Source organism: Myripristis murdjan, chromosome 3 (genome assembly GCF_902150065.1).
Source record: "Myripristis murdjan chromosome 3, fMyrMur1.1, whole genome shotgun sequence".
NCBI classification, from domain to species: domain Eukaryota; kingdom Metazoa; phylum Chordata; class Actinopteri; order Holocentriformes; family Holocentridae; genus Myripristis; species Myripristis murdjan.
The window spans coordinates 21,789,222-21,812,648 of NC_043982.1; the positions used below are offsets into that span (position 1 = coordinate 21,789,222).

The 23,427-nt window shown below is 39.6% G+C and overlaps 1 protein-coding gene across 1 annotated transcript in view; it reads left to right on the forward strand.

Annotated features, from left to right (window-relative positions):
* Positions 1-3,924: 3,924 nt before the first annotated feature.
* The window catches only part of slc12a4 (solute carrier family 12 member 4), a 30,090-nt gene continuing 10,587 nt past the window's right edge, over positions 3,925-23,427 (forward strand). The window contains exons 1-11 of the mRNA XM_030046590.1: positions 3,925-4,161; positions 17,613-17,707; positions 18,334-18,465; positions 18,796-18,942; positions 19,422-19,476; positions 19,846-19,976; positions 20,307-20,554; positions 20,999-21,210; positions 21,509-21,673; positions 22,091-22,189; positions 22,317-22,374. Coding sequence (XP_029902450.1) covers positions 4,026-4,161; positions 17,613-17,707; positions 18,334-18,465; positions 18,796-18,942; positions 19,422-19,476; positions 19,846-19,976; positions 20,307-20,554; positions 20,999-21,210; positions 21,509-21,673; positions 22,091-22,189; positions 22,317-22,374 — 1,478 coding nt within the window. The 5' untranslated portion in view covers positions 3,925-4,025. The remainder of the gene's footprint in view (positions 4,162-17,612; positions 17,708-18,333; positions 18,466-18,795; positions 18,943-19,421; positions 19,477-19,845; positions 19,977-20,306; positions 20,555-20,998; positions 21,211-21,508; positions 21,674-22,090; positions 22,190-22,316; positions 22,375-23,427) is intronic.

Here is a 23,427-nt window from a genome sequence, read left to right on the forward strand (position 1 = left end):
ATGATGACAGACAATGCACAGATGGTGTGAACAAGTCCATGTGTAAAACCATACTTTTACAGTACATGTTTTACACAAGTAGCAGACAATTTGGCAATGCCCTGGGCTGGTGATGACAGTCTGAACTACAACTTTATATAGATATTTGCATTTCAAGGTACTTCCCCTCTGATTCAGTTTAGGCTCTTCACCTAACCCTTCCAGTGAAGCGAAGTGGGAGGAATTTGTCACTTCTTGAGAACTTACAGTGGTTATTAGGACTGTCTCATTTCTGTCACCTTTGCTGAGCTTGTCTGTTAAGTGTTATGACATGTTTGTATTGCTTTTATGTCTGATTAAATACGCTGCTACTGTCTTGGACAAGTCTCTCTTGATCTCATTAGGATGAACCTGGAGTAAATGAAGGATAAATGTATATGATTACAACATATATCTGACATTCAAAGACTGCCACCTAGAGGGTGATAACTTTCACTGAGTCTTCTTTTTTTCCTCTCTCTCTCTCTCAATGGCTGGGAAGTCATAATAATTTGTTGAATTTCAAATTCAAATGTAAGATTTGAATGGTATTCAAAGGCTGCCACCTAGTGGGTGATCAACTTACTTGCAAGTTAGAGGATAGATTAAAAATGATATTTAATGCAACGTCTAACTTACTGACATCATGAAAAGTGTGATTGATTAAAGTTTCAGTGCAGGAAATAAAGTTACTGTGTCCTCAACTGATCCAATTGTTTTTTGCACACATAATACCTCACTCATTAGAGACACAGAAGGAGACAAAGAGTGATAATGTGATACAGCCTCTAACAGTAACATCGAATCTTTTCTGCTGTTTTATGATGTTTGCATGCAGTGAATTGTGGCTCCTTACCTTAATATTTCATATTCATATGTATCATATGAATATGATAATGTACATATGAATTTTATTTATTTATTTGGTATTGTTTGTGAAACCCAGATACAATTCTTTATGAAGCACAAAATCTTTGTCTGTGTATGTCTCTGAATATTGAACCTCATTTCACCCCATACAGTTGATTCATTGCTTTGCTTTGCCATAAGGAAACATCGCACCAGCTCTACACAAGGCTGACTGAGTAGCACATACATGCCTTCTCCTCCAACTCATCAAATCTCTCCCTACTGCCAGTGTCTGTAAACAAGCTGACCCTTGTGGGCCCCAGTTTCCAGGAAGCTGCCCCCGTGTGGTGGATGTCTTTCTTCATGACTACGTCATTGTGAGTGGGAGAAGTGAGTGTGTCAGGCCCTGCCTGCCTGCTGCTCACTGACCCTCACTTGTACATAGCACTGCATGGCTCAGAAAGGGAAAAAACCTTATATGGTCGATGGCATGTCATCTCTGTGGCCGTTGCACAGCCAAGTCTGCAGTGTAAACATAAACTGTTCAGGAAAATAACAGCCTTCTCTGACGTCAAGGCCCTTGTCTGTCTGGAGAGAGGAGGGTGAAGAAACTGGGAATTGTTTGTTTTGGACCAGCAGGAGAGTAAAGACAGAAAGCAGAGAGTACTGATTTTTGCAAAGGGCCACCCCCAAACAAAATAAAATAAAATCTTTTTGATGTCCCTATGTGGTCATGAAGCATAAGATAGGATAGTAAGAACTTTTTGATCCCTGAGGGTAATTTGGTTATCGCAGCAGCAAAGAGTATACTATAATTGAAATGCAATAGCATAAAATGTGTCTTCATTGTGTAGAGGTTATCACAGCCAAGGAGAAGTTTTTCTGTGATAGCCAATGACAGATTTATGCATGCACACATGTTTACAGTTAAGAGATTTACAGACTTACAAATGTTAAAGCTGAGATCTTACCGACATTTTTGAGGTTAAGACATTTTATCTAATCTACAATAACAAAGAAAATAAAAATAAAATTCTAAAGTTGGCTATTGTTACTCACTGTCAGATCATGGTATTTGTTGTTATAATGGTTACTAAAGAAAGGCAAAATATGCTTGTACAGGCACACAACTGAGAAACATCTCAACATCTGACTGCAAAGTTCTCCAGCCAAAGAGACAAAGTGAGTACATCCTACACCAATTGTTGCCAAATTAAGTTTCACTTAAGTTTCACTAAATTTGGCAGACTTTAAATAAAATGTGGTTAATCATCTGAACTTTGGAACACATAAGACCTTATGCGATATAGGAGGAAACAGATATGAAAGCATGCATGTGTTTATTCTATGCATCTAATTGCTAGTTGATTGTAATACTTTCTCAAAGACTTCATTGTAAAGACAGGCTATACCTAAAAATGACTAACAACAGAATGAATGAATCATTAATTTTACTGATTAATCAGTTTTTTTTTTTTTTTTTTTTTTTTTGGAATTGCCCAAAATTCCACAGCACTCTTAACTTTAAGGAAGATTATATTTTGTTGTTGAACACTGAAACATGCTCTTTTGCTAACCTGCAACTTTGACAGAGAAATCAAACCCTTTGACTATAACCTCACCCTAACACTGATCTCCAAGTAAAGGGGATCACTCCAATGCACTAAAGTCAAACAACTAACCTCTAAGACACACTGACACTTTTAGAAACCTCTGCAATCCAAATAGGCCAGCTGGAGATCTGAAACAGCTTTAAATAAGGCCTTTCTAATAACAGCCTTAAAGAGTCTTTGATCTGCTGCTTTTAGGGTTTGAGAGTAACTACTCTTCCTGGAAAGAGGAGGATAAAGTAAACTGAAGTGATCTTACGGCAGGCTACTGTCCAGCTTTTCCTTATAGCACAAGCAGCTGCTGAGCCACTGTTGAAAACAACTTCACCAAAACTTATCAAATTCAGAAACTGGTTGCAGCATACAAAATCAAATACTTACAATGAATTTGCACTTAAAATTTTGAAGTCTTATTGTTTATAGCCATCTAATTAACCTAAAATTGTGATGGTTTAGGTATGTGTTGTGACTGGAAAAAAACTGTGAGGCACATTTCCCCAGGCAAACAAGGACAAACATTATTTATTTCAGCTGCAGTCTGTAAATGTGTTGGGTTAGATGATGTGTGCATTCTGGCAAGGCTCTTTTAGTCAGTCAGCCAGTTAGGAAAAAATGTGAAAAAACAACATGGATACCATCTGTTTTTAATACAAACGATATCGACAACCCTGTTAATACCGTAATGATAATTCACTCATTTAATCTCATTTTATTTAATTTCATGAATAAATTAATCAAAGACTTTGTGGAAAAAACTGCCATTCCCAGTGATGGGTGCCACTGAGGTCAGTTCAGTTCAAAGATGCTTTATTGGCTGGACCATAGTCAGATACAGTATTGCAAAAGCATAAATGCCAGTGATGCCAATAAAGCGTCTTTGAATCTAACATTGGTCAAAGGTTGAAATTACATAAAGTTGCATTTATGTTTGTTTTCTCTCTCTCTCACTCTCTCTCTCCTCCTTCTCTGTCTCTCTTTCCAACTCTACTTTCCCTCCCTCATCTTTTCACCCACGCAGTTTGATTATTTTCCAACCTGCCACGTCTAAGCCTGTGTGTTTTGGGAAAGGCCCACATACACAGACATCTGAACCTTGACCAGACAGGGTTCAGTCTGCGTGGTGTCATTATTCAGCATGACGCATACACAGAGGGAAAAGGGGGTCCCTTTATATACTCTCTCTCACACTGTATGACTCAGGGATGACAACACCAACCCTACAATCAAGCCTGAGCCCCAAGCAACAGGCAATTAATTTGCCATAGCGGCCAAAGAGGGTAAGAGTGTCTTTTCATGTGCATTTGTGTCCCCCCCCCCCTTACCAAATCATACCTCTTCTATTCACAGAGCAAGCCCATGAGGGGCTGGCCTGTGGGCGGAGAGTATGGTAATACCATCCAGAGGAAGTGAGCGCAGTGTAGTGGAATGTAGTTGCCATTAGTGGGAATTGAGCTGAAGCTGGCTAGCAGCTAGCCTGTTATGCTGAGTCCAGGCTGGAGATACGGAGGGAGGCTACACTGACTGACTGACTGACTGACTGATGAAAACATGCCTCACTTCACAGTGGTACCAGTGGAGGACCGCGCTCCATCAAACTATGACAGTCTGGAAGGGATAAACTGGGTGGATTACAGGGACACAGGACAGGGTTACCCCGGACATCAGGACACTGTTAGTTCTGATGGTAAGTCTCACAACTTAAACTCAACTCTTTATAACTGAGCTTTTACATGAGACACCTAATCTCTCCCTATGTGTTTTGGAAGTTTGGAAGTTTAACAAAAATGACTTGAGTGTGACTTCAGTTTGTCACAGCGAAGTGTGGGAAAGCTTTGAATTGCACTGAGAGCCTCCGGAACAGCTGGTTGTACTGTTACCATGGTGATTCTTCAGGGCCAATAAGCAGTTTTCCCAGCAGACACAGGTCTGTTTTTGACAGCTCGGTTTCAGAAACTTCTGCTTTGTTTTGGAGAGTTTGTCCTGTGTATGAATCTCCATTTAAATACACTCAGGAACAGATTTGTCCTGTTAGGAATCTTCCCTCTCATGCCAAAGATGTCTGTGGTGGTGACAAAGACAAAACAATGAAAGGGGTGCGGGCTGTGGGTGGGGGTTGTGGGAGCGTTGGGAGGGCAAGAAGGGGGCCTGGAGTGTTTCCTTGCACAAAAGACGGAGCTCTCTTTGTGCCAGAGGATTTCCTTTCACAGAGATCGGATCGGCCGAGCTCACTGTTCAACAACACAGAAAGAGTTGTTCCTCCTCACTTTTCTGCCTCAGCTTGTCTTTCAGTCTCACTTGTTTCTTCACTGTATCAACATAGAAGAGGGGGCCACTCCTCGCCAGGAGGGGAAGTGAGGACAAAAGGAAGAAGAGCAGAAAAGTTTGTAGCTGCAGGGTAGAATTATGTTAGAGCCAGGCTGATGTGTGCAGGCTAAGGAGGGACACAATGAACAAGCAGTTACAACTGTATGTCATATGGGGGAAGAACAAAGTCCTTTAATAAAAAAGAATATACTAATAAAAGACACACATGGGAGTGACCTGAAATGAAGCACCCACGCTTAACCACGGGCCTGGCAGGCCAGGCTGGGTACAAATACACACCCTGGCTACCCATTCATCTGTTACTGTCAGACTAGTCTGCTGACTGGAGGCTGCTTTCTACAAAGCTGAATGCTCCTGAGACAGATTCCTGTTGTCTGTGAGGATATTCATCAAGACTGGCTCTTCACAATGAGTGAATAGCCATTGAGTGTTTATAAGAATACACTGCAAAAAATGTCCGTCTTGCTATACCATTTTATATACAGTTTATTGGTCTTGTTTCAGTCAATTTCACTTGTTATTCTTTGGCAACAACTATAAATATGTTAAAACAAGGCAAAATAAGGTATGTCAGTCCTAGTATCAAGAAAATGATACTTGATTAAAGAAAGTTCTTCAAACGAGTGACATAGCATTGTGAAGAAGTGGGATTATCCCATTCCACTGGCAGATTTTTTTTCAGTTAAGAAAATAATGTTTTAACATTGAATATGTGATTAAATGACTTGTTAGGTGGAATATTTTTGCTGTGTATGGGCAGGAAGGGCATGCAATATGTACTTGGTATGTGTGGTGTGAATCAAACCGTTTGACTGTGTGTATCCTGTGAGTGCATGTATATCGATTTGCAAGGAAACTGGACGGTTGAGAGCAGATGACCCATGCCTCAGTGGGAAACAGGCTCAAGTGGTTTGACATCAAAAGCTAAAACATCCAGGAATCTCGGGACATGCTGGCCTAGTTGTTTGGCTGTATATTTCTGGAATGCATGAAGGTCACCCTTTGAAACAGTGTTCAAGCACAGTAGAAATGTAATGTCTATAGCAGAACCGTGTGAGAATTAGTGGTTCAAATGGGTCAGTATTGTCTTAGGCAATCTGTTTGTACTTTGCCCCTAAAAAAGTTTGGATGATTGAAGCAAAAAGTAGATTTGACCAGTAGATTTGAAAAGTAGATTTGAGCCAGTGACAGGTTTGTCACTGGCTCCCTTCTCTCTTCCCCTCTCTGTTTCTCTCTGTGTTGCTCATGTCATTGTGTCATAATTATTTCGAACTCCAGTGCTGGGAGCTTCCTGAAGCAAGAGTATAACACCCGTTGCACTGGACAGCTGCATGGAGACTAGACAGGGTGAGGGGGAGGAGAAGCAGAGGGAAACAGTGAGACTGTAATGAATGATGACGCAAAGCTGGAAATCAACTAGGAACAACTACCCTAGATACTGTAACTGGGGGCATTTTTATAGTAACTCTGCTGTCCTTAGTGTTTGCAAAGTATGGCCATTTATTTATATTTGTTATTTGTAGGCTAATAGTAGTCAGTATGATGAGATATAGCCTAGACTAGTGAGACAACGCTTGTGTACCTTACCCTCCACAACCATTACTAGCCTATCTTTTTTTTGAGAGAAGCTTAAAACCCCAAATCTTTCTGAAAATAACCCATCAAACTATTACAAAAAACATGCCCACAAATATTCAAACATGAAGAATATTTGTGTGCATGTTTGAAAATGTGTTTATGTATTCTAACATGCATGGCATATTAAGTAAGTTTAGGGAAATTAGTCTGGCTCCATTGCAGTTTAACTTGAGCAGCAAGACTTATACTGGAGTCAAATATTTCAATATTCTTTCCACCTTTAGTTACTTTCATGTGTGTGACAAATTGAGGAAAGGGTGGGATTGGGTGAAGTAACTTGGGTTAAAGAGTCCAAAAGTGGCAGTGTAATGGATGATTTCATCATGGGAGTGGTGGGTCTGCTTATGCTGTATGACTTAGCCACAGTGTTATGTTTTAAGCAGAGGGTAGGAACTACCACACTGCTGAGTCTGTTTCAGCCTGTGAAGTCAGCTCTGTTCAGTGCAGAACAGGACTCGACTAAACACTGTGGCGATTGTACTCTGCCGCAAAGCAAGGGCAGCTACCCTGGGAGTGCATCCACATCTCAGTGGAGAAAGTTTATTTTCTCACTGCTGTATGATGAACAACAAAGGACAAATGTCACCCTCACATTTGTGGATACATATTTTGGAGGCACCTTATCATCAGTGGAGTGTAAATGTGGATGGCATTCTATTATGCGACCCATTAACTCATTAAAATCTCATTTCCCTCATGGCCTTGTTTGTAAAAGGCAGAGGTAACAAAGAAAACATTTCATCAACTGATGTCATTTCACTTGCAAGCAAACTAACAGCTCATCTTTCATCAAGTGAAGATTTAGAGTCACTAACAAAAACTGTTGAGGATATCTCAAACTGTGACAAGTGCTTCCAATTTTTGTTTCACAAAGTGACAAATTAACTCTCATGGCACATTGAGAGAGAAAATTGTGTTTATGTGTGCAGAATTCTGGAGGCTTTCATACATATTTGTTCAGCCATCTGTCACCATATCTGTGTGTTCGCACTTTCTCTCAAATGGTTCAAATCTGACACACTCCACCTTCTCAACAATTACTGTCCAAGTGCCTGTTAGCAAGGCATGTGAGCGCCAGCTCCTCCAGTTACTGTGAATGTGCCACACTGCCAGTTCTAACCTACAGTGACAATCATATCATTTTTAAAATGATCTAGTGAAACATTAATTCAGTACTCAGTTCTTTCACAGCCACTGCTGTTTCAAATTCGAAGACCTGCATAACCAACTGCATTATCACAAGGTGAAAAAGCTGAAAACTTTATCTTTGTAAACACAACTTACACTCTGGGTATGCAACAGAATCACTGTTGAGCATCCAAAATATCTCTAAAAAAAAAAAAAAGTGCACCCACTGACTAGCTGGGTATTGTGAATGATGAATGGCAGTAGGTGGTTTAGGCAGATGTAACAAAAATTGCTTGCTGTAAACAATACATATGAGTTGGGTATTGTGAATGATGAAGCAACACTGTTTTAATCAACTTTATCAAATCAGTCTACAGTTTATCAATCTTATTTTTTCAATTTGCATATCTTTCATCACATCCATTATTAATTCGAAAGCATTTTTATCACTTCCATTTTTTTCAGTTACTTTGTGACACTCCCACCCTTGAGGCCACTTTCCTTATATGGAAATTTTGTGCTGTGAATGATGAAAGATGAATTGTAAGAAATGGAAAAGTATGAAACATTGCTCTTTTTTTCATCATATCATGACTGTTTTAATCAAATTGGCTTTAAATCAATCAAATCACCTGATAATTTATCACTCTGTTTTTCATTTCACATTCATTTTTTGCCTTTTCATCATGCCTTTTCCTCCATTTTTAAAAATTAATTTTGTTACTTCATAAACCATCCTGCTATGTTGATTTGAATGGGAAAGTCTACTCCAATTCAAGCTCGGTGTATCTAACAGAGCCCTTTTTATGGTGTTGTTCATGCTGGCTCACTGGAGAGGCTCTGCTACACTTAAATGGAGGGAACCTGAATTCATTTAATCAGCAACACCTGTGTTAACCCTGCTGTTTCATGTCAAATTGGCTGCTGTGAAATAGGTCCGTTACATGGGTTTTATTATAGGTCTATGGTTTTATTACAATAACAGGAAGGCCTATTTACAGTGCTAACCTCTCACCTACAGACCTATTCCATAGATCCCTTCTCTTTTTCAGATGTAGTAGCGCCACAAGCAAATGTCTGACTTGGTTTCAGTGATGAGTTGAAAATTGTCCATGAATTATCAGTTCAGTCATTTTATTACTAAAAATTGAAAATCTCAGCTTTCTTGGTAATGTAATAAAATATACTACTAATTATTACTTTTTAACAGGAAATTAGTCTTCAGTCAGTTTGATTGGATTCATGGGTGATTAGGTTTACTATTAATCACACAATCAACTGAAAATTGTTACTGAGAAAATGGGCAATTTTTCAAGTATATTAACAGATAACAGTGATACTGAAAAAAAAGCATATACATGCTCAGTAAACACTATCTAGGCAAATAAAGGTTACATAGAGTGAATTTATTTTCAGCTTCTGTTGATTTCAAACTGAACAACTGCATCCTGTGAATCTTGCTGAATGCTGCTTTGTTTTCCTTTCCTGGCTTCAGGAGAGTCGAGTGTCCATGCCTGTCATTCTGTCCTGCATGCCATTCAGATAGAGTTATCCCTAGTGAGATAAACACTGTAGCAGAGCAGAAATGCAGAGCTGATGACAGAGTTAGAACAGATACACACACATACACTGATTACGACTGCATTTGGGACTGTGCGATTTCTAAAGCAAGACTGTGCAGAGCGCTGAATGGTTAATTTGAACCATGAGACCAGTGACAGAAAAAGCCTGAGAGACATTATATCATTGCGACATTCAGTGTGAAGCATAACGAGCAGATCCCTTCACCAGTCTATCTGGCAAAAACAGCACACGTTACGTAACACCATGCTGATGCTCTCAAGTGAGATTATCGTAGCTTCTTATGGCCATAACAAATATTAAGTCAGCTATCAAGCTCAGTAGCACTTAACACACCACATACCTTGGAATAACAAGAAATGTTGTATAATAACTGCATCCCCTTGATGCAGCCATTGATCTATTTTCTGCTCACTGCTTGTCCAGGTCAGGGTCCCAGTAGCAACAGGGCAGTGGGAGCAGCCCACAGGTCAGCTTCCTCTGGCTCCTCCTGAGGCATCTCCAAGTCTGGGTCTGCACAAGAGTGTCCTTCATGTGCCTTGTATGCCTCCATAGGGAAGCACCCAGAAGATATTCTTACCAGGTGCCTGAACCATTTTAACAGATTTCTTTCACTGTTGCTGAACTCCAAGGGCCTCCTGAACTTCGTAGCTCCTCATCCTCATGCACAGTCAGGCCAGCCATCCTGCAATGAGAGGCCTCTTTGTTGCAATCTCAAATTATTAGGCAATTCTCATCAAAACCATAAAAACAGCAAAGAATGGAATAGGATATTATCTACACCAGGTGGAAAATTAGTTTTTTTGTTTGTTTGTTTGTTTTACCTCTGCTTGCACATAAAGCGTAATATCAGAACATTATTAGACATAATTTACATTGAAACATAAATGCATGGCAAGAGTTAAGTGTCCATACACACATGTTTTTGTACTGTGGTATTCCTGGGTGTATTCTGACAAGTAGTTCCAACTGAATTCCACAGTATCCTGTTTGTGAACAAAACTCCCTCACTACTTCCTCAGTTACAATTGCTGAGCTAATCTTCTTATAGCGTTTGTGGTTGGCTGTGTTAAACATATCAGACAAACTTAGTGCTGCAGAGATTTTGTGTGGAGACACAACTTTTAGACAAAGCTGCTGTCATAAAGCTGCGATAGTGAGCTTTATGCGCATCATGAAAAAAAAAAGTGTTTCCACCAGGGCCTTTAAAGCCCAACTTGTCCTTTGGATTTACCAGGCGTGTGTTTTTTCCACATTCTTCAGCCAGGCAACAGAAAACCTTGAATGTGGCACAATGTATTAGCTTCTGCTGAAAGACACCGGGGCTCAGGTGCATTAGATTTGTTAGTGGTGCTGATCCATTTTTGAGGGATATTTCCTGGCAAAGGAAATCTGTACTTCAGCGTATTGTTTTCAAATACTCAGTCCTCTCAATTTCTTAGTATTTGATTATTTTGAAGTGAGCTCCTCATTTGCTTTCTTGGGCAATTTTCTGGAAAAGTTCTCTGAGTCAGACTTGATCAAATTAAATGAAATAGTAGTGCATCAACTTGAGTAGTTAGTGCTTTTCTCCCCTCTGTGGAAAAGCTGAAAACTTTGCAAATGTAACAGTATTTGTATTTGCAAATGTAACAGTTTCTTTTTTCAGAAAACAACACTGAATGTTTTTTTCTGCATGGCCAATACTGTTAGCATTGTAGTCAGCAGGTTATGGATCAAGCAAAGATTTATGTTCAGTTGTGAAGACTGATTAAAAAATTTTGAGCAATGGGTTTGTCTTTTATAAAAGACAACTGCTGCGTAACAAAAACATATGTATCTTAATAAGTAATTTAGTCTCAGTATTGAAATCTTCTTTTTCTTAAAATAAGTGAGAATCAAGTGCCATTTTCTTGTTACTAGTGGGCTGATGTGCCTTATTCTGCTTTGTTTCAACATATCTATTGTATATTGCCTGAAACAAGTGGGATTGTCTCTTCCCACTAGCAGATTTTTTTTTTTTTCACTTGGTTTAAGAGAAACATGATTCTAAGACTAAATATGAAACTAAACGACTTGTCAAGATGGAGATTTCTTGCCTTTGCACGGAGGCACTGTACATACCCACAGCCTTCATGAGTGGCTCTGTGCAGCCCCACTCAGAACCATAAACCCTGAACCATAAATTTATCAAAATTATGTTTGGGTTCATGTGGTCATTAGCTGTGCTTCACTGACCCTCCCTTTTAGTTTGTGTCTTTCCTACAGTCTACTGCGAGGTGCACCTCTTCCCTCCCACCTTTGCTCCCTGAGGTAACCAGGCAGCGATGCTGTCCTTTTCCCATCATTAGCACACATCAAAGCTAATGCTTTGCACTCTGGCACAGCAGGTCGGCATTCCTCTGCCCTGTTCAGATGCTGTTCCACATGAAACAGAGCCATTACAGCTAATGATGGGCTATTACTTTAGTAGAAATACACTTTTTCACTACAGGAGAGGGAAGACTGAAAGGAAACACAACAACTTTAGACATCCTTTTTGAAAAGAAAAAATAGTTTTATTCATGCATTTCTATAATTTAATTGCTGCTTCAGACAAGATAAGTTGCTAATTCCATGCAAATACTACTGCTAGTCTTTTACTACAATTATATTGCTTAGTTAATCCCTCACTGGGAAATTCTCAGAATTTTCAAGTTTTTTTGCATAAATTTGTGAGAATTTTTTCTCACAAATTTGCGAAATTGGAAATTCTGAGTTTTTTTTCTTGGAATATTACCCTCCTCCCATAAGATTTTTTTCCCTATAATGGCCCTACTACACTGTCTTACACTTAACCTTGCCACAAAAACACCCATGATTGTATCCACCTACATTTTTTAACAACATATTGGAGAGGTTATATGGTCCAAACACTACCGCATCTGATGTGTAAAAACCAGATGGATAATTTGGTTTCGCTAAAAGTTATCTCTCCCTTACGTAATGTTAGATAACTCTACACATTTTGGAACAGAGAACAGAACAGAAATTGAAGTCAGCAGGTACGTCCCATTCCACAGCATTCTTAAACAGTATTCCCTACTCCCTAACTCACCACTCAGGGAATGTTTGTTACAGGAGCTTCGGCTGCCTGTGACATTACATAATACTAAAATAAACTGTGATGCTAACATTGGAAAACTGATACTATCGATCTATATGTAACTCCTATATATGGGAATAAAATAAATCAGCTGATGTTTTATTTATGCATAATGGTCATTGGGTAATACTTAAATATTTGCCATAACAATAATATTTACAACAACAATACACACACACCAATGTAAACACCATAGCCATCTTTATTTTTTTCTTAACTGCACATCAGACTGCTATCAAATGAGGCAATGTGCAATGACTTTTTTTTTTTCAGAACACACCTCTTGATTCATAGATTCTCAGTACGTAAACTTGTCATCTGACATGTTGCTGTTGGCAGCATCCTGCCAATACAGCAGCACAGGATACAAAGAATGAATACATTCATTTATTTGATAATTAAAAAACACATATAACACTGCACTGCAGTCATTACATGGATTAAAAATCACCGAGGATGAAAACACAATAAAGCCCAAAGCCTTATTTCCATTGTGGCCCATTGCAGTCCATAACATCAGCCTTGTTAGCTCTGTATATAATGGAAACACATAATAGATAAACTAATCTTTGCCCTAATGGAAATGAGGCATTAGGATGATAAAGCTAGACTCGTTAGTCCAATAGCAAGAGTCCAAATAACAGAAGTTAAATAACATAAATTACACTGACCTACCTTGCAGAAAAATGACCAAATCAGCAGCAGTTTTCATTCCTTTGATCTGTCTAAGGTTCCTCCATCTTAGAAATTTTTATTCTTGTTTTAAAACAAGTCTTAACAAAGACATTTGGGAGGCATACCAGAGTTTTTGGTCATAATGACGGCTGCTGTTCCACCATATATTGCACTGGAGCTGAACACCACTAATCATTACAACACTTATGTCAGCTAACTACATGAAATAGAGGGGGCTAAGCTGCATGACTTCTCTGCCTCCCAATGTTAAGTCTTAAATGTTCATTAAAGAGGAAGTTTAGCAAAGAGGCTTTCAAATCCTAAGGAGCTAATGGAGAAAGATATTGTTTTCCATCTCTAATCAGCTTTACAACACGCTGACACAATGAAGTCTCATACTCTCTGGAGCATTAGTGGTTTTGAAAATGTCAACCATTTAAAATATCACTCGGTATATTGTGCAATCCAGATGGAATACTGTGCTATTTAATGAATATGAGCCTTTTGCCCCAAAAGAACTGTTTTGAAGAAGGTTTTGCACTCTGTCACAAACCATATATCATATTAACAGGGTTATTGTAGTTCTGCCCCGAGGGAATATGATTGTAAGGAGCTCTCAATCAGTGGTTTCTAAAAGAAGAGTTAGATGAGACATTTTTCCTTGTGCAAACCATACTTACTTGTCAATCTCATTTACTGTGGAACTCATGACCTTTGACCTTTGTAAAGACATGACAACATCACAACTTCCCATCTGTTTACTGATCTAGTTGTAAATACAACTAGATCAATCTTATGCCTTGAACACCAATGTTGCCACTGAAACATGGCAGTGTGTTTGAGTATATGCCTTTTATTTTTTATGTGTGTCTGAGAAGGGCTACACTGGAAAAGCTGGCAGCCAAATGTGTAATAATTTCTCTGTTTGACTGTGTTTGATGCTTGGAAGAAAGAGCTGCTGTCAGTGTTCACATTATGCCATATGGCAACTATAGATAGTTCAAACGGTTCCTAATTTGATACTTCCCAGAAAAAAGGCAAAGAACACACACTATAATGAATAAAATAGTGAAAAAGATCAAAATTGTCTCATGTTATTGGTAACAGCAGAATAGTTTAAAGTACACTTATTTCCTACCTGATTCTTTCACATCAAGTATTCACCACCAAAAAAGCTTTTTTAGGCTAATATGAAGGGGTATTTCCAGGGAATAAAATCCTGATAAGTGCCTCATCCAGTTATGGGAGTAAAACAATGAGTTAATTTATATCTAGAGTGCTTGTCCCTTGATGACAGTCAGACTAGGTTGGAAGACAGAAAAGGCCATGTGCACCTCTTCTCTCCTGAGATGACTTCACCCTGCTGTAAATTGTGCCTGTGTCTGACAGTCTTTGATGTCATGGCTGTTGGTGTTTTGGTGGAGGTACTGGTGACTTGTCAGGACATGTCCCTGTAAAGCCTCTCTGCTGTTCTGTACCCACAGCAGGAGTCGGTGTGCCTTCATAACAAGCCACTTAATCTTTAATCACTTTAATTAGACATCCAATGTGAGGTTATTAACAAGAGACCCCCTCCATCTCTTAAGCCCAGTGATGAAGTGAGTTCTATCAACTGTTCCAGTAGAGGGAAATGGACAAAGCAGGAGGCTAAATCATCAGGTTTTAGCATTATGGCAGCTGTACAGAGGACAGCAACTGTGATCGGCAGTAGTTTCAATGGAGCTGTATCAGAATAGTGACTGTAGTCAGCAGGAAATCACACTTGCCAGGAAACATTTCAACAGATCGGTCTGCCTGGTTCATTTAAAGGCTGTTGATTTGAGTATTGTCCATCTAAATTGCTTATAAAATGCCTCCTACTTCACTGACACATAAAGATATATCAATACTTACCACTGGCCTACAGAAGCAATAACATTCCTGCGTCACAAACCAGATGTCCATTTCTCATCACATGCCACTGACAGCCAGCTGACACTAGAGGACAGCATTTACATGTTTTTACTATCATAGCCTCCATGGCACCACTGCTGCATAGTGTTCAAGGATTGAGAACTCACATCAGTAGGATTTATGTATTTATTTTTCTTTTAAGAAATGTCAATGTCAATACCAATTTCCCCTTGACATTTTAAGCAATGTTTGTGTCAGTAAGTGAAGAAATGAAAAATCACATCCTATCTCTCAAAACCCTATGTGTCATTTTACATAGTTTGATCACTTATTCTTAGTATAGCTGTTGGGGAGAGCAAAGGTTTCAAACCCCGCTGGCTGACTGACTTGCTGTTTACTGTATGACATAACATCTGTACATCTGTTGCTTCCATGAACGAAGACTGAATTTCAACACATTGAAGCCTCACAGATAATAAATACCTCCCTAAAATGACTGTGCCCTGATCCACCGAGTCCCCTATTAACACACATGACTCATTGTCCCCCTCATGTACGTGTGTGTGTGTGTGTGCGTGTGTGTGCGTGTGTGTGTGTGTGTGTGTGTGTGTACATGTATGCATGTGTACGGGTACTTGTACTTGCACAATCTCTATTCCTAATGACATTTGCTGATGTGTGGGCACATGTGCACCCCCACCCACCCGAACACACACACACACACACACACACACACACACACATACATCAGCCTCGTTGTGCAGCGTGTATTAGATCAGGCCCCTGGGTGCGTGTTCGCCCTGGGTGACTGGGTGTCCTGAATGGTGATTGACTTTTTCCCCAGTCAGAGTGCAGAGTACACAGTTGCTGGCTGCACACAGAATAGAACTATGCTCACCCACAGCAGCACCAATGGCAGCGGGACACGGGACACAGGTGAGCGAGGACCGGTGGGGAAGCTGAACCAATCGTCTCGCAAAAAAGCTGGTTGATAGAGAATAGAAAAAAAGCATCTTGGGGTTTTCCATTTCATGCCCAGTTAGTTTGTTGGCAGAATTTTTGTTGCGAGATTAATTTGGGCTGTGAGATGCCACTGTTAAACTTTACATGCTCTAATAACCCAAAGATCAGATTCTCTCTGGATTTCTAGGTAATGAGGTGTGCTCATGCCAGTGAGTGGGTTTGTGTGTGTTTGTGTGTGTGTAATAGAGTTTGCAAATGCTATTTTAGGTGTCGTACAGTATTTGCCGTAGGCACTGTACTTGTGTCTGATAATTCTTTTCTTGAAAAGCATTACTTTAAGGAGAATGAAATCTGATTATACACTTGTTTGTCACCTTGATTTTGCTTTGTTGCTTTAGCATGCTTGGAGCTGTTTTTGCAAGGAAGACATTTCACCTCATAAAGGTGTCTTTATGAAGATTAATGGTACATGGGAGACTATTAGACTGTTTTGATTATGAGTTTATGTTTGCTGACAAAAAAAATATGGAAAAACTTGTAAATGCCTTAGACTTTTATGTTTGTTGGATTATTATGAATCACAGTAATGTTTTCATCCTGATCGTCCTTTTCTCCATTGTTATTCCTCATTTCCCATTTTGTCATTTTGTATATAATACCATGCTGTTAGCCTTGGATAGGCTTTAAAATTTAAATATTTGCTCTAGACCCATATTGACTGCCTCTCAAATCTAAAAAAAGAAAAAAGCCTCCAGCAAGTATTAGCTATAATTAGCTGGACCTCTTTGGCCCTGCTTATTTCTTGTTGGTATGAGCAGACCAAGTGAAATATTTTCTTCTCATGCCAAATCCACAGGAGCGAGTCAACTTATCGTCTTATTTGAATTTGAGTTGTATTTGAATCCAAATCTGCAACTTATTGTTAAAACCCAATCAAAACATCATTTATCATAAGACCTACACAAGTTACATAACTACATACCTTTGCTCATTCATGAATGGTGTTCTATCACTCATGACACCTTTTGTCAGTCATTTTATGTAACATCAGTGCCATCAGTGACACAGGAGACATGAAACGAGCCACCAGGTGGAGGTGTCAAATTAAAAGTCTCCGACTGGTGCTATTTCAAAGCTCGATGAGCTTCAAGAGGGCTGTCGGCTGTGTAGTAACCTGACTTCTGCACAACACAACTGATGGTCCCAACCCCATTAATAAAGCAAGAAATTCCACTAATTAACCCTGATAAGGCACACCTGTGAAGTGAAAACCATTTCAGGTGACTACCTCTTGAAGCTCATCGAGAGAATGCCAAGAGTGTGCAAAGCAGTAATCAGAGCAAAGGGTGGCTAATTTGAAGAAACTAGAATATAAAACATGTTTTCAGTTATTTCACCTTTTTTTTTTGTTAAGAACATAACTCTACATGTGTTCATTCATAGTTTTGATTCCTTCAGTGAGAATCTACAATGTAAATAGTCATGAAAATAAAGAAAACGCATTGAATGAGAAGGTGTGTCCAAACTTTTGGCCTGTACTGTGTGTATATATATATATATATATATATATATATATATATACACACACACACACACACACACATAAGAAAACAATAAATAAAACAATAAAACAAATAGAATAAAAATAATAAAACAATAAAGAAAATTTTGCTCAAAAGCAGATGGCATTATCTCTCTTGCTTTTTTTTTTTTTTTTTTTTTTTTTTATTAATTTATTTGGTATTTACTTTTGCCCACACAGTAATCTTGCCTTAATGCTCTCCCTCTTTCTTTCCGCACCCTGATAGGACATGGGAATCATAAAGAAGACAGTCCATTTCTCAACAGCACAGATGCTACCAAGAAGAATGACTTCTATGACAAAAACCTGGCCTTGTTTGAGGTTTGTTAATAATGCCTTGTAAGAGCCCAATACAGGATGAGAGAGATGAACCAGTGTAAAACTTCACAGGGAATCAGATGGAAAAGATTGGAAAGGTGATGAGCAGTAGTGCAGTAAAAGGTGTAGACTACATTTTCTCTGTTAGGGTTATCAACGCTGCTTTAATTAAGAAGCTTATTTGGTTGTGAACGTTAAGATAAATCTACAGGCATCTTATGAATCATTCCCAACAGATCATCATTAGGACAACATCACAGTTTAAAGTTTTGGATCTTTGGTTTTTGATAAGGGTGTATAGTTGTTACATTTACAGTAGTGACTGAACAGTGCTAGGGCACTAGAATAATATGTGTGAATAGTGTATTTCTGCTGAATTTTCACATTTACCACTGCTCAGTTCAGTTTAGCAGCATTTCATTAGTTTCCTGAAGGACAATTAGTTGGACAGCAGATGAGCATTCACAAACATAAAGTAAATGCTATAAAAGTAATTTGTTTTAAATAGGGTAGATAATTAATAGTATAATTAAAGTTTTTTTTTTGTTTTTTTTTTGTTTCCTCTTATTATCGTTAGGTATCAAATAAATAATTTCATTAATGTAGCTTTACCTCTTCCCTTACCATAGGAAGAGCTGGACATACGTCCCAAGGTGTCATCTCTGCTCAGCCGCTTGGTCAACTACACCAACATCACGCAGGGAGCCAAGGAGCATGAAGAGGAGGAGAGCGCTGAGGCCTCGCTCAGGAAGGCCCCCAAGGTGAGGGGATGAGGGGTCATGGCTGGGGGATCGAACACTTTCTCAGGTTTTTTTTTTTTTTTTTAACAATGTCATGTGTTTGTGAATTTTCTTCCTCTCCCTGCACAGGTCTCCAAGTTAGTGTATTAAAAGCTGTTGATTGATTGTTTATGCCTTTTGCACCAGCTACATTCAGGCTGTGGCCATGGAAGACCTTGATACTTGCAAAGAGCTGATGGCATGACTGAGTGCGCTTTGAAAAGTACATCAATCGATATTAGTGATTAGTACATTTGTTTCCTGAAATGTCATGCTCAATATGCTTTCTCTCTCCCCCACTCTCTGTATCAGTCTCCCAACATGGGCACCCTGATGGGAGTCTACTTGCCCTGTCTCCAGAACATCTTCGGTGTCATTCTCTTCCTCCGCCTGACGTGGATTGTCGGCACAGCTGGCATTGTGCAATCCCTCCTAATTGTCCTCATGTGCTGCTCATGTGTTAGTATGCACACTCATGTACACACACATACACACACACACACACATGGTTTCACATTGAATTCTTTCCACCGTGAATCTGGGTCAGATTGCCATCCAGTCAATAGAACCCACATACAGTTTACCCAATATATGGTCGCATAGTGCAGCAGAAATTATTAATGGCAAAGAACGTGACTTTGTTGCTTTCACTCACTCAATATTCTCTTTTTACTTAAGTCTCACATTGCAAACATTGTAATCCTGTGTAACCCAGTGGTGAGAGGAAGTTAGTAACTGCTAGCATTAGGGATTTCATTTGCGCCAAGGCAGCTAAAACTGCAAGGTGATTTCCATAAATGTCCTCTACTTGAAAGCTGTGCTTGTCTGCTGTTGTTTTGGTCAGGGGAAATTAACATAGCACCCAAATTTTGCCATGATAATCACATCATCTTTTTCCATCCTTTTTCTAATATCACATTTTCTGACTTCCTTTGCAGACGATGCTCACAGCCATATCAATGAGTGCCATTGCTACTAATGGTGTTGTTCCAGGTAATTGCACTGTAAATACTTGAAACTATGAGAATATTATTTCAGTAACACTGTAGTAGCTATTGTGAGTCCTCCATTATATTGATTGTTCTTTCATTGTTGCTTTTTTTTTTCTCTTTTTTTTTGCCAGATGTTATAAAATAGTCCTGAACTGAACAGGAATCATTGCAACATTAAACAGCTTTTAAAACTAGTTGCCAGACTCTTGTATTGTGACTGTTCTAAAGAAAACAAATGTAAAATTTCCAAAATTGTCCTCTTGGGGGCAGCAGTCAGTTACTGGTATAAGCAATGCACGGAGTAAAACATGTGACCTCCTTTATGTCTTCCTTTGCATTACCATCAATAATTTGGTGTCATGTGTTGTAGCTGGAGGGGCATACTTCATGATCTCACGCTCTCTGGGCCCAGAGTTTGGAGGAGCTGTGGGCTTGTGCTTCTACTTGGGCACAACCTTTGCTGCTGCCATGTACATACTGGGAGCCATTGAAATCTTCTTGGTCAGTTTGTTAAGATTGAGATTCAGATACTGTGCACTTGATGTGGTTTGGTCTGTAGTTGAATATTTCTTAAGACTTTATTGGAATTTTTATGTCTGCCACACTTATCTTTAATATTAGAATAACTTGAACATATTATTTGCAATCATAGTGTATGGATGTGAATTTGCCCTAGTATAACTGGTGTACACATATCTGCAACTTACATAATACTACATAATAATACTACAACATATGTTGACACATGGAAAATGTATATCACTGTATATCACTCAAAATGTGTTCCCTATGCAAGCAATGTAATTGTTCTGTTATCATTTGTCTGTACAGAAATACCTTGTCCCTCAGGGGACCATGACCATCTTCCATGCCACAGACCCTCATGGTGGTGACAGTGCCATGCTCAACAATATGAGAGTCTACGGTTCTCTCTGCCTCAGCCTGATGGCTGTGGTTGTCTTTGTAGGAGTCAAATATGTCAACAAGCTGGCGTCTCTCTTCCTGGCTTGTGTCATCATCTCCATTGTCTCTATCTATGCTGGGGCAATCAAATCCATAACTCACCCACCAGAATTCCCGTAAGTCAGCAGAAAAGGATTGTTTGAATGCTTGCTGTGATTAACCAGAAAGTATAACTAGTGTGGAATTAATGGTGTCATCATCAGTGGGAGAGGCAACTGCTTTTGCAGTGATTGGGGTAACTGCAGAGGGAGACGTGAAGGCAAATAACATTTCCAGATTTTCTGTATTTGTTTCTTATTGTTAATATTATTGTCTTTGACACTAATAAGGTGACCACAGTACAGATTTATGCTTCATTTCAATAATTTAAAAGCTATGCAATTCTAATTGATAATAAATTTCTTTTCATGCCATTGTCCTATCTGTAATCATTTAGTAGTGCAAACAAGAATATGAGGAGGATGTTGATGATGATGGTTGTGGTGCTGTGGTGTTGATAGCGATGATGATGACTACATTCATAGCTACTATTTTAACACTTTTCCCTGTTATTCCTTCAGGATCTGCATGCTGGGCAACAGAACTTTGGTGAGAGATTTTGATGTGTGTGCTAAGACTGTAGTACAGGGCAATTACACCGTGCCTAGTAACCTGTCGGAGAAATTCTGTCCTCTGGGGAACATGAGCAGTGCTCAGTGTGATGAATACTTCAGCCAGAACAATGTGACAGAGGTACAAGGCATCCCTGGCCTGGCCAGTGGTATTATCAGAGGTAAATATAACATGGACCAGTGAGTGGGGACTAAAGTATATACCTGCTGAATTTGTTGGATACGCGTTGCATAAAGATCACACCTGTCATGCTCTGAACATTTACAAGCTAGATCCTCAGTGTATTTGCAATATTGAATTACAAACTTCAGGTGATGGTTCTTTTCAACCAAATCATAGATTCAAAGTGTTTTGGAAATAAACGACTTAAGTAATAGAAGCTTCCTGAAGATAAGAATGTGTGTCTTTTCTTTGATGTTAGTTCACCCTTAATGTTAAATGCCTGTCTTCTGTGTTAGAAAACATGTGGGGGGACTACCTGCAGAAAGGGGAAATCTTAGAGAAGGCGGGGCTACAATCAGTGGATGTCCATGGAGCCATGGAGAACTTTGCTATGTACGTGTCAGCGGACATTGCTACGTCGTTCACTCTTCTGGTGGGGATTTTCTTCCCATCTGCTACAGGTATGACAAGCTGAGCAACCCTGGCAACCCTGGCTTACCAGGGTCTTGTAACACAAACCTCAGACCATGTCATATGTCAAAACCTACAAATTGTTTTTTGCTTTATTGCCACTTGATGGGAGCACCGTCCATGTCTTAGATAATTTTGCACAGTAATCAGATAGCTGGCTTTAGATCCAGTGTCAACCACATAGAAGGTTCTTCTTTGTCAGTTTTCACACGTTCTTTTCCTTAGCTTTCAGTGAAATTTTGCTCTCTTTATGTTCTTGTTTCATTGCTTGAAATAACAAGAAAAAAACACACATTTTTATGTATGCAATAAAATAATAAAGCTTCAGACTATTTTCCAATCCAAACAGTAGGGGACATTGTTTACCAATTCATTGCTTTTTATCTATCCTCTTCTCTCATTTGTAGGCATAATGGCAGGCTCCAACAGATCTGGTGATCTCCGAGATGCTCAGAAGTCTATCCCAGTGGGAACTATCTTGGCTATTACCACAACTTCTCTTGTTTGTATCCTGCTTTTGATGACTGCCTGCAATTAGATAAGAGGCAGAAAGGTTACCTCCTCCAACAGAATAGTAAAGTAGATTTGACATAGCTCTGTGACCCCTTGTGCTCCTTGACCTCCTGTACTCAGATTTCAGTTCTGTGGTTCTGTTTGGAGCTTGTATTGAAGGGGTAGTCCTGAGGGACAAGTAAGTGCATCTGTATTCTGTTATAAGCCAGTACATTATTTTTATGTGTATATATATATATATATATATATACACTATATTGCCAAAAGTATTCGCTCATCTATCCAAATCATTGAATTCAGGTGTTCCAATCACTTCCATGGCCACAGGTGTATAAAATCAAGCACCTAGGCATGCAGACTACTTCTACAAACATTTGTGAAAGAATGGGTCGCTCTCAGGAGCTCAGTGAATTCCAGCATGGTGCTGTAATAGTAATGTAATAGGATGCCACCTGTGCAGTAAGTCCAGTTGTGAAACTTCCTCGCTACTAAATATTCCACAATCAACTGTTAGTGGTACTATAACAAAGTAGAAGCGATTGGGAACGACAGCAACTCAGCCACGGAGTGGTAGGCCACATAAAATCACAGAGCGGGGTCAGCGGATGCTGAGGCGCATAGTGCGCAGAGGACGCCAACTTTCTGCAGAGTCAATAGCTTGAGACCTTTAAACTTCATGTGATCTTCAGATTAGCTCAAGAGCAGTGCGTAGAGAGCTTCATGGAATGGGTTTCCATGGCCGAGCAGCTGCATCCAAGCCTTACATCACCAAGCACAATGCAAAGCATCGGATGCAGCGGTGTAAAGCACGCTGCCACTGGACTCTAGAGCAGTGGACACGTGTTCTCTGCAGTGACGAGTCACGCTTCTCCGTCTGGCAATCTGATGGACGAGTCTGGGTTTGGTGGTTGCCAGGAGAACGGTACTTGTCTGACTGCATTGTGCCAAGTGTAAAGTTTGGTGGAGGGGGGATTATGGTGTGGGGTTGTTTTTCAGACGTTGGGCTCGGCCCCTTAGTTCCAGTGAAAGGAACTCTTAATGCTTCAGCATACAAAGACATTTTGGACAATTTCATGCTCCCAACTTTGTGGGAACAGTTTGGAGATGGCCCTTCCTGTTCCAACACGACTGCGCACCAGTGCACAAAGCAAGGTCCATAAAGACATGGATAAGCGAGTTTGGTGTGGAAGAACTTGACTGGCCTGCACAGAGTCCTGACCTCAACCCAAGA